Below are 13,095 nucleotides of genomic sequence, written 5' to 3' on the forward strand. Positions count from 1 at the left end.
TATATTTAATATTTTAAGTTGTTATTATTATGTAAAAATCTCAAATAATAAATCAAAGACCAGAACTAAAAAAATTAAATAAATAAAAAAATGGGCATTATTATTATTATTAACCAGAACTAAAAAAATTAAATAAATAAAAAAATGGACATTATTATTATTATTATTATTATTGAAACATATTATAAATAAATATTTTATAGTCTAATTTGCCAAGACGTGCAAAATTAATAATTACATTATAAAATTTAATAATAATAAATTTATTTTATTTAAAAAAAATCTAACTTATTTTATTTGTTGTATCAAACGATTTTATTTTAATCAAATTATATTTAAAAATTTTACATTAGTAGCATTTTTAATTATATATATATATATACATGCGTAAAGCAACATATAAAGAGGAAAACATGCATAGCACATAAATTCTTAGGGCATTCATATATCTAACACCTAAACATTCGAAACATTCACATTTTTATGCATAAAGCATATGCCCATGGCATCAAAATTACCACTATTTTAACTCTTAATAAGTGAAATGCACATTTTCATGCATAGGTAAGGGGAAAAAAAATATTACATCAAGATTTCTGATGCAAAATTGCATCAAGACCAATCATAATATGTTGCATGTACGGCCCAGGTCTAGCCTCACTGAATACAAAAAACTAAATATTTAATATATGGCGGGGCCGAACACATTGTAATCGAAGTGCTGATACAATTTAGCATCAAAACTCATGATTTAATATTTTACGATATGTCATTTTATGATATGTCTGTAAAAAATGAAGTTTAGGTGATAGATATGTAAATTCAAAAAAAAATGAGTAGCATGTATGCAAAACTTCCTAAAATTATACGATATTTAGCATCAAAATATGCATAAATCAGATAAACAACCCACATTACATAAAAATTTTGTGAGAATCACACTGACGGATAAGATCCCAATGCAGGTCAGAGTATGAAGATTATACGGGCGTCCACAAAGTCTTTTCCAAACAGAAGAAACAGAGCATGGAAAGAAAGACGTTCTGTTACTCACTTGGGATTTCTAAGAACAATTATAACAGAGTCGCCGCGGAGGAACATCTTACTGATGAACCTGTCTTTGTTCACAGGCAATGCTTTCTTCTTTCCTTTCCCTGTTTTTGGTACCTGCAGACATATTTGATTCAGAAACCAGATCAGGAGAAAGTTTATTAAAAATGGGGGCATCTTAATTTTAACATTTATGCCTCACAAATCTTTCATATCACATTGAAACATTTCTATGTACAAAAACTAGCACCAGGAGCTATTTTTGAACTGCTGAACATGTGTATTTACGCGCGCCTCAATCAAACCATTGAAAATTTGATAAAAATGAAAAATATGGGTTGGGGTTTTATCATGAATTTGGGTTTTATTTTATCATGAATTTTGATATTTGAATGAGAATTTGAAAAATGGATGAAGAGGGTGATTGGTTTGCAAATAATAGTGTTTCAGGTGGTCTGTATATACTTGCCCCAAAAAAATATCACTATTTTGACTTTTAAAAGGTAGAATACGCATTTTTATACTTAGATAAGGTTGTATGTATGTAAAACTTGAAGTTTAGATGTTAAAAATGTAAATATATAGTAATTCGGTGATATGCATGTAAATGCCCCATATGACAATATTGAGTCAAAAGTGATCTCATAAAATTTGTCATTGAAATACATAGCAATTCAGTGGTATGTATGTAAATCTTCCATTTTATTTCAAAAAAAAAAGAGAGAGAGAGCACCTCGGTCCACATCTCCCTGACATTTTCAAGAACCATGTTGCAGTGGCGATCGAAGGCTCTGACACGTCCAAGAAGCTTCCTATTGTTTCGGCAATTAATAAGAACCTGCGGCAACACGATATGTACACAACCATATTTTGAAGCCAAAACCACAAATAAATAAAAATGATACTCAAATATGAAAATGAAACAATGTTGATTCATTAAATTTAAGCGTTGGGAGGATAAGAAAAATCAGAAAATGTCACAAAAGTAATAACATTCAATCAGGTAAAGTAAGGTCCTCAAAGGGTTACTTGGGGTGGGTACTGATTGCGCTCATTTCATTCAAAGGCAAAATACATAAAACTACATATTTTTTAGCAACATAACATATAAAGACCTATTTAATCTACTTCCAAATATACTTCAAATATTAGGTCTTTCAACCTTATATTGATCCCATGAAAGGTCCTTTAAATTGCTAAAATGAGAAATTTACCGTCTGGAATAATTTGAAGAGGACAGATTGAATGGAAGAAAGACATTTATGGACTAACAATGCTAGCTTAAAAGGTATTCATGAAAAAAAAAAAATTGCATGTGAAACTTTTAAAAATATGAGCACTTGCATCTTTAGAAAAGAGAAATTACATTGTTTAGCTACTTCAAAGAATCTAAGTGAAAGTTAGCTAAAAATATAATTGAAACTTGATCATCAAAGTTTGGAAGGAAAGGAAACATTATCCGACACAACCTTTAAGGACTTCAAAGGTAATACAAACTTCTATCCATCACCAAATACATTACACTGAAGTAAAATTCAATTAGGGCCTTAAACTTAGAGGTGTCAAAACTCATCCGACACGCCAACTAGACTAGAACTCGATTCAAAAAATCAAAGTTTAGATGGACTTGAATAATTTTTCGGTCTCTTTGGGATTAAGTATCCTAATTTATTTGATCCGCCAACTTGAGATTGACTCGAAACTGATTTAGTCAACCTGTAAACCCGAATTTGACCTGAGATTGGTTAAAATTTGGCCCGAATTTGACCCAAATTTGACACAGATAACTACAATGCTTTATGTTAAACTGGTTTAGGGTCAACTTATATTCAGCTAAATTTGGTCAAAGCAATTTCAAGTCGGGTCAATTTTGGGTCAAACCGGAACCAAACCGCAAGCCTGATTTGACACCCCTATTTGATCTAATGGTTTATAACCTCACCTATATCCTTGAGATAAGGAGCTTAAACCCCTACTCTTTCACCTAACTGATATTTAAAAAAAATTATAAATATTTTCTGTTGTCGCTTATCTCTATGCATTTTTCTATAATCAGCCCTATGCCCCCATTAATATATGATGCATGGGGATGATTTATTATCTTTAAAAAAAAATGACACCATGATCTGCCTTCCTTGTAACCTTGTTTGACGCCACTGCTCGGGATTGGAACCAGCTTTATTGTTAAAATGGGCAATATTATTTGTTCAAGTATATAAGAAAACACCATGATCTGCCTTCCTTGTAACCTTGTTTGACACCACTGCTCGACTATGTCAGAGAACTAAAGAAGAAAAAGGATTGGAACCAGCTTTATTATTAAAATGGGCAATATTATTTGTTCAAGTATTTGGCAAAATAATATACGGAGGGGGGAGGGGCGCAAAATTACTAAATTGTATGAAGTATATAAGAAAAAATTTATTAAATTTTATTATTTACATAAAGAAATCTCAAATTCCAAGGTAGGCAATTGTCCGCCCTCGATATACCCTGGTTCCATTCCTGAAAATAATGCATTGCTTACCCAAAAAATAAATATCTAATGATCTGCATCATTCCAGTATCTTTATTTAACAAGAAAAAAATTTTAATCAGCTACATGAACAGAACAAATTAAAAAGTGATTCATAATGTATCATACCTGAGTATTTTGCTTGACGCTCATCATCAAAACAGATAGAGGACCAGTGTTGAACTCCTCCTCCTCTTTCTTTCCGACCTGAGAAAAGATAGTATAAGGTTTCCAAAGTTTCTAGCACCAGAACAGAAATCTTTTAAACAGATTTCAAAAAAGAATTAGAGCTCTGTAATGATTAGTTCAATAAATGCTAGATGAATGGCTTGAGTGAAAATTTAAAATAGTCCAGATGAAATAATAAAATGAACAAAAGCAAGATTCTTGGTATATATTTTTAGTGTATTTAGAATTTGTAAAACTGTAACAGTGTGGAGAGAGGCATTTATAAGCTTTCATGTATCATATAATTCAAACTTCGAATATGACAGAAAATCAACATGCCACATAATTTGCATAGAATATATTTTGAAATTCATACAGCCAATAATTTCAAATAATTCACGAAGACAATCATAAATTGGTATTTAAGATTCATGATAACTAAAATAAAGATTGAATGTGGTCAAAATCAAGTTCTAGATGTCATCTGTGTTGACTAAGCAAACTTCAATTTGGTCTGAGAAAAACTTACATCAGCATCATCTGCCATTATCTACAACCTGCATAAAATTAAAAGAAAAAGAGTTAATTCATGGAAAAAAATCATTGTGAATATAAGATGAATGAAAAAATAAATTTAAAAAAATGTGCAACAACAGATATCAAAAGAACATTACGAGAAATGCAACTTGAAGTTGGTAGTTGGAGGACGACAAATAGACTAATACAACATAAGTTTAAATGAATATAATATATATAATATATATATAAGTGTGTGCATTCTTGTATTGGTCATACATATACATAAAAAACTATCCAAAATTAGGTAAAATGGTGTATTCTATTTTTTCGTTGGTGCATTTTTTGTGATGTGGTAGCCTTTTGCTATTATGTGATGGAATTTAAAATTATTTTAACATGTATAAAATAGAACGAGTTTAAAAAGAATAGATGCTACAGTGGTGTGCTTGGCAACCTGTTGGTTTAGTCCCGGGCTGTGAGATTTATGTTGTCTTCTGATTTCCCCTTATCCAATTCATATGCACCATCCAGTGCATATGTAAAATTGTAGTTGTTATATCCTAAATTATCTTTCGAGAAACATGTCCCAAGAGTTAGAGCTGAGAGGAGAGTAGAAGAAGAGAGAGATTCGAGTGAGAGAGAAACGTTGTCTTTATTTATGTCGTGACCGTTTATTTATAGGGGCCTAAAAACACAGTTACAAAAAAGAGGGAACAATTAAGATAACTGCCCAAACAACTGAATTCTGTCAAACGAGAATTACATTATAATACAAAGAAAATATAATATATGTCGGTCGTCCGAAGTTTCGGGTCGACCGGTTAAGTCAGTCGATCGGTTGACTTTCACCGAGGGATCAAGTCAATCGATGAAAGTCCTTCGAACACTCGATCGTGTCATCTCATCGGATGGATTCTCTAGTCACCAGATTTATCGGTCACTAGGTATGTCAGTCGATCAATTCATGGTGGTCGGATAACTGTTATATGTCGGTATTCGCTCTTCAATTCGGAACTTCGATCGCCTAGGGTCTCCTTCCTTGATTTTTCGATCCTTTGAGATTCGTGCGAGCATTTTTTCCTTATACAGTAGTGAACATAAACAAAGCCTTGAGTTTCAAAATTTAAGTGCATGGAGTTCAACTGTATGTGGAAAATTAAAAATTAAACTTGAGATGAGCTTAGATTTATCCTATGCAAGATTATCCATTCACATAGGTTGAGTTTATACATAAATAGTGGTTTAAAGAATGTTTAAAGAATGCAATTCATAATTTTTTACTTGAATATAATCTCTTCTAATGTTTAATGGCGTGTGTAAGTTGAATTTGTAATTCCTTCATGCGTAATACTCGCATGACGACAAACTACCTATTTTTGAGGTATGTCGTTTCTTGTAATAGCATAAAGCTTGAACTTTTTTTTTTATATTTTGATAATTTGTTCATTGTTTGCCTCTACATAATTTGTTACTGGCTACCTTAGTATTCTCGATTTTGATAAAAATATGTTATATATAGGAAATATGATTTTGTGGAAATTTGGCTGTCTGCTTATTGTTTTATTTGTTTCTATGTTCTATCAAAAACTAATTAATTTTTTTGCTAATTTCATCATCAATCAGCTTAAAGACTATCTGTGTTTCATTTCATTAAAAGAAACTGAGTTGTCAACTTGATTGATAACTGTAAGTTGTCAATTTGGTTGATAACTAGTAAGTCGTGACTTCGTTCACAAATTTTTTTTTTTCTTGTATGAAAGCATACCAGGCTTTTCGCTGATGATATCCTTCTTGTGAATAAGAATAGAGATAGGGTTCATGAAAAACTTGAATTATAAAAGTCTACATTAGAGCCTAAAGGTCTTCATTTGAGTAGATCTAAAATTGAATGCATTGAATGTATTTTAATAGTAGTTGATCTAGTGGCAGAGCTGTAACAATAGGTGATCAAGTCATTAGAAGGCGTGAACATTTTAGATATCTTGGGTCTACTGTTCATGGTGATATAGATGGGGATGTTTAAGTAGAATTCAAGTTGGATGGTCGAAATGGAGGAATGCATCAGGGTGTGCTAGAAAAGAACAGCTTAGACTTAAAGGAAAATTTTATACGATAGTGGTGAAACCTGCAACGCTTTATGGTGCAGAATGTTGGCCTTCCAAAGAGAATCATAAACTAAAGTTAATGTTGTTGAGATTAGAATGCTTAGGTTGATGAATGGTTTAATACTTAAAGACAATGCAAAACGATTGTATCTATGAAAGGGTTGGTGTAGCTCAAATGGAAGACAATATTAGAGAGAGTTGTCTTAGATGGTTTGCTCACATTAAACGTCGACCATCAGAAGATCCGGTTAGGAGAGTAGATGTTTTAAATTTGACTTATGTTACGAAAGGTAGAGGTAGACCTAAAAAGTCTTAGGCTTCTTGTATAAAATATGATTTTAATTTATTATAATTAAATGAAAATATGACACTCAGTAGGACACAATAGAGAAGAATGATTCATGTAGCCGCAACACTTAATGGGATAAAGGCTTATTGTTGTCGTATAAAAGCATACCAAGCATCATATTATTTGGATTAAAAAAATCCTAAACCTAAGTCATCTCGCATAAATTTGAGTGGTGGATTTTTAGAATTTTTAATTTTAAATTGATATTACGGTTTATAATTGCATCGTGCTGACTATATATTTAGTCAATAAAATATTAAATTAAAAATGCAATTTAAATGAAATTGCTTAGGCTATAGTTTTAACGGCAAAATCATCACTATCATAAGGATCAAAATTATGTTTCTACATTGATGAGATATAACATTGGATATTTTCAAAGTGGATCAATAATTTGTAGGCTTTTTTATTAATAAGATTTATTTGGTTCCAAAAATAATAAAGTTGACACAAATAGACATGCTTGATCGTTTTAACAAAATGTTTCAAGTTAAATATTGAAGCATGAAACAAGCACTTAAAGAGAAATAATCATTTGGTGAATAATGAGATGAAATGCATAACTACAAATAATTCAGTTATAGATTATTCTGCAGCTACTACTTTCTTAATTTAAGGTCTTAGGTGAATGATTAGGAATGAACTAAGCTACAATTCTCCAAAAACTAAAAAATCAATAAATAAATAAAACACCACATGTGGTTTTGAGCATTCATGCACATTACAAGTATTTATTAGAGTGGTTGCGCTTTGTCAAACCAAGTAAAACTCAATAACATCTTACTTAATACCTATGGAAAATACATTCAGGCAAGTATGTAATAATATTAAATAATTATCAATTTTGGGTTTGGATTATTAATCTATATTACATAATGCAGTTATTGGGCTACAATTCTTGATGTAGAAAATGGTACATAATTTTGAAGGAAAATATTGTCTCAAATTTTTATTTTTATAATTAAATATATATAACAAGTATTCATTTTAAAGTAATGCTTTGAACAGTAAGATAATACCAATGAAATACTTTCAATTAATTTTCTTGATTTTAAATTTTAATTATATATGTAAGTAATATGCATTCAAATTCCACATTGAAAATTATTGTGTATATATTAGCTAGAATTGCACATCATAGGACCCCTAGTAAGATAAGAACTATCAGGAACATTAAGGAAATTATTGTTTCAAGTGACAAGAAAAGTCATATATGACATCAATGCAAGGAAAAATCATCTTCATCAAAGAGACTAAGGGTCCGTTCGGGGCATTAGTGATGTTGATAAACTGCGTTTTGGCATCGTTTTCAAAAGGCTACCACTAAAATAAATCAGTGTTTTTCCATCAATCCTGGTTAGGTGCGATGACAGTTTTCCAGTTGCAGTCAGACTTTAAAAAATAAATGTAATAGCCACCGCAACTTTTTTGCAACATCAGATTATTCTTCAGCAGCTAAATCAAACGATTACAAAGAAATTGGAGATAATACACCCCCAACTAATGATAAGCTTCCTCTGCCCCTTTGGTACTCATGAGATGTATTTCTATTTCAAGATCTAATATTGAGAATTAGTGGCACAAAAAAAGAACAAATCAAACATACATCATATGTAACAAGAGCTCGTACATTATTTATTGATTGTGGCAATGTAATAACTATCATATCAACTCAAACGCTCATAAAAAACCAATTTATAATTTGAGCGACATCCTATATCATTTCATGTTAGTTCAGCTCGTACATTATTTATTGATTGTGGCAATGTAATGACTATCATATCAACTCAAACGCTCATAAACAACCAATTTATAATTTGAGCCACATCCTATATCATTTCATGTAAGTTGAGTAAATAACACATCTCAACATTCGACAGCTAGACACCTAGTCCCCATCAAACTAGAAAGTTAAAGGAACAAAATTTGGTGTGATGTCCTCTAATAGGTTAAACACATTCTTCTGGACAAATTTTGACTATGTGATATGGATGTTATCCAATGATAAAAGAAGTAATTATGTATACAAAATTAGTAATAAAACCATAATTTTTTTCTGATCAAGCCAGTAGATAAGAATGCCAATCTAAACCACATAAGTAAACCCCGAATTCAAATGTCTCTAAAAAGGAAAATGTGCAGCTTTAGTTGATTTTGATTGACGCTTGTACTAATTTTCACTCATCCTTAGTTTCTCATTCAGATATTTCTACCCCTACATCTAGCATAGGCATAACTTCTAACGAGCATTTTCTTCCTGAGAAGGACAATACACCTTCGCCTCTTGAGATACACATATTTGTTGTGATCTCAAATCTTTAACTTTTCTAATCAACCATGAATGACATGAGTAATGAAACTTCTCCTTCTAAGAAGAAAAATGCATGATTTTCTACTAATTTGCACACTTATTGTGGGCTTAGATCATCATATTAAATTTTTTTTTATACACTGCATGGTAGTTGATATAAGTTACCCTCCACGAGAGACATATAGCCTGACTTAGCTCTTACATTTAAATCACCATTGCAAATCCCACAAAACATCACAAGCTGCATGGAGGCATAAATGACTTGTTTTTATGCTTATTGATGTAACTGATATGACATATCATCCATTATAAGTTACTGCATTTTAACTAACATTTTGTATTCACGATCTTCATTCACTTGAGTCACAACAAATTGACATAATATTAATAAATTTCTTGAAGCTATTTTTCATGTGTATTTTCATAAGTATTCATCACCAAAAAATAATATAAATTCATTCCCCTACTCTGCAATCATAAAAAGTAATAAGCATAGAAACCTTAAATTAATTATTTATTTTTTAGTTTTGACCAATGTTATCAACCTATTATTCCTTGCACTCAATATTTTACTTTCTAAAGTATTTATTATGCATTGGAACTTACTAACTTGAAGTAGATAACAATCAAATTTTACAACAACTTAAATATAAGTTTCTTAGAAATAATGTACCCTCTACTAGATAATGCCACAATAGTTACAAACATTCAATCACCTCCTGCAACCACATGGATGAACCAAACAGCAATGGATAAAATTTCTCCAGCCAATTTGGATGACTACAGCCTTTTTTTTTAAGTTTGAGTAGAGTAATTATAAATGTGGTAAAGTTAAAGAAGCACTAATATAGGATTATCTTCATCATCAGAGCATCATATCAATTTGAAGATTTATCATCATAAAGTACATTACAAATTTCATATAATACAAGCAGGAACAAGATTTATTGACACTTTCCTCCTAAGATTCAATATATGCCTCAAATCAAGGGTCACTCCACTTTCCATTCAAGCATGATCGGCCCCCTCTTCTATCCAAACCATCGGCACGAGATGGAAAAGAGTTTGAATTTTTCTTCAACAGACCTTGGTCCACCATACCAAACAAAACAAAACAAAAGCATGCAAATCAAAAACGCTCCATCACCATAAATGAGTTGGCGAAAAATTGAAGAGTTCTTATTGATGAATTTTAATTTTTCTATAAAAACTCCATGTACCCTTTTTTTTTTTTTTTGACATTAATGAAAGATTAATAAAACTTTGCTTGTGATTGAATCCCTTGGTGAGGCTGCATTACACAATTCAGTTCTGGACTTCGATAAGTCAAGCTACGTTTGTGTATTTTATTTATCTCCACTCAGCATATCAATTTGAGTCCCCTACCATGCCACCACATGCTTCATGTATCCCATAGCCCCTATAAACCTCAATAGACATTGTTCTCTTCACCCAAATCCAACCCTAAAATAGGCCTTCCAAGATTTGGAACCCTCACCAAAAGACACTGGCCTCTCCCATGCTCACCACTAGCCTCCTCCCTCTCGCCTCCAAGGTCCCAAAAACAACCAATCTCTACCTTGTGGCCTCATCCCAAACAAGGCATACTTGAGCCTATCTTCTCCTCAAGCCTCCACAAATATGTCACTGTCCCATTATAACTCTCAGCCTACACCATCAATCACACAAAATTCAACTCTAAACATCACTTCACCACTCCAAGTTTCCCAACATATCACCATAAGTAATCGCCAGTCAAAAAGTGCACATTGTCCTCAAGAACATTCCATCACCAATTCATTAATGATTTTATATATGTTATACTGGGATATACAAGTGCAAGGAATTAGATTAATTCCGCTAACAAAAAAAATAAGCCTAATATAATTAGTTGGTCTTAATTCTCAAAATCTTTCAAATAATGTTCAATCCTTTCTATTTGCAACCAAAGATTCTGAGTGAAAGAACATCAGAAACACCCAAGTATAACTTGTAATAATCTTATCCCCCAGGACAAACTTTTAAGAATTGAAAAAACAGAATGATTTACACTATCAAGCTTCACTAAAATATACTTGTATCCTAATAGACCTAAGAATGCAGAAAATAATTCAATATATCAGATAGATAACATTGATAATAGACAAAATAAAAACAGGAATTTGAGATATGGAAGCATAAGACATGCTAAAAAAAAAAACCTTAAGAGATCACCAGTTATCTTGTTTTAGGTGATATTTAACCAAGTTTTAGGTTCGATTCTGCAAAACATAATTCTGGAAACTTTAATTTCTACTAATTTGATACAACTCATTTAAATAAATAAATAGTTAAAACTTATCATTCAAGGGATTTAATGGATTTAAGCACTTCTCCTCTCACAAATGTTAAATCCTATAACAAATAGCAAAACAGTTCATTGGGATTTGTGAATATTAAACAATGATCATGCCAAATGGTTTTCAAATTTTAATCATCTCCAGATTTATTAATATGAATTTACAGGATTTAGCAAATCCTGACTGTAGCAAAAACCCCTAAACACATACGGTTTGCAGCAAAAGCTGGAAATGTATCTCCCGAAAAAGCCTAGCTCCAAATAATAAAGCTTCTAATAAACCTCATGCAATATATCACATTTTTATAAACCTGCCAAACTATTTCCAATGAAAAATAACATAAATATTTATGGGGCTACAATAATCATCTTGAATCAACTAATCAAATCTTACCCAAACCCGACCGTTTAATCTGCCAACTATATGGATCAAACATGACCTATAACTCAACTGGATTCGTTTAACTCGGAAACAACCTGCTTCTTAGTTCCTTCCAAGTTCCAACCATTAACAGCGCACTCCACAAAGGGAAAAAAATCAAAACACATTCTTCAAAAAAATTACATACATAGCACAAGATTCTTATGTATTTACATATTTAGATAAATAGCACTTCGGTGCTTTAAACCTATGCATGAACAAGGAGTATTTCACTTCTAAAATGTGATAATTGTGCTATTTTTTTATGTGAAACTAACGATTTGAGCGCCATCAGTGTAAACATGAGAGTTTGTCTGCTATGTATGCGAATGCCCCAATTCAAAGAAAAACTGATTTCTAGTTACAAAATGTGAATAGTTCCAGGAAACCCTTTGCTATTACATGATATTAAGGTTATGATAAAGAGTAGAGCGATCTGCACAGATCTGTAGGAGAAAATACCTTTGTTGGATTGGCGATCGGTGGAATAGAAGATTTCGAGCCTTCAACCTTTTGGCTTCGCCTGGATTCCCTCGCCTCGCCCCCTTTCTCGCCTCTTCTCGCCTCCTCCTTGCCGCACTTTGCCCTTCGCACTTCGCAAACCCTAAACCCCAAAACCAAAAATAAAAAAAAAATTAATAAAGTAATTTTCTTTACAATTTATGCATTTATACCTGTCGCCATAAAATTTTTGAGAATTTAATAATGATAAAAAATATGAATTAAGGTTTTACTTGAATTTGAATATTTGAGTGAGAATTTGAAAAATAGATGAAAGAGGATGATTGTTTTAAAAATAAGAAGTTTCCATGATTTTTATGTAATTGTGCTTAAAAATTTAGGGCGGCACAAGATTGTTGAAGTGAAAAAATATTATATTAGTACTACACATGTAGAGCTGCGTGCGAAGTCCAATGAAACTATGTCGTGGAGTGATCGAGAGAATATTTCTCTCGTATTATTCACGTATTATTCACGTGTTATTGTGTGTTATTCAGATGTTATTGTGTGATTAAATATTATTGATGTGTTATTGTGTTATTATAACACCGGGAATATTCTCAAAACACAATAATACCTTAATAACATACAGTAACATCTGAATAACACACAATAACATCTGAATAATACAAGGAGAATATTTCATTGTGTTGCCGGGTCGATCTCCTCCACAGTGTAATTTCACTGGACTCCGCACGTAGCTCTACGTGCTGAGTCTTGATGTAATATTTTTTCTGTTGAAGCACCCAAGCCCTGATGAGAAAATATTACATCAAGACTCCGCACGTAGAGTTACGTGTGGAGTCCAATGAAATCAC

The 13,095-nt window shown here is 31.8% G+C and overlaps 1 protein-coding gene across 1 annotated transcript; it reads right to left on the bottom strand.

The window, feature by feature from the left end:
• Positions 1 to 800: 800 nt before the first annotated feature.
• On the bottom strand, positions 801 to 12,398 carry LOC110028891 (small nuclear ribonucleoprotein Sm D2-like). Its single transcript, XM_020730935.1, has 5 exons — positions 12,239 to 12,398; positions 4,263 to 4,290; positions 3,695 to 3,772; positions 1,784 to 1,888; positions 801 to 1,167 (listed from the first exon to the last, which is right to left on the bottom strand). The coding sequence occupies exons 2-5, from the start codon at positions 4,278 to 4,280 to the stop codon at positions 1,051 to 1,053; spliced, it is 318 nt and encodes a 105-aa protein (XP_020586594.1). The 5' UTR covers positions 4,281 to 4,290; positions 12,239 to 12,398; the 3' UTR covers positions 801 to 1,050.
• Between the last annotated feature and the right edge of the window lie 697 nt (positions 12,399 to 13,095).

The sequence above is a fragment of the Phalaenopsis equestris genome, unplaced genomic scaffold, assembly GCF_001263595.1.
Source record: "Phalaenopsis equestris unplaced genomic scaffold, ASM126359v1 Scaffold000536, whole genome shotgun sequence".
NCBI classification, from domain to species: domain Eukaryota; kingdom Viridiplantae; phylum Streptophyta; class Magnoliopsida; order Asparagales; family Orchidaceae; genus Phalaenopsis; species Phalaenopsis equestris.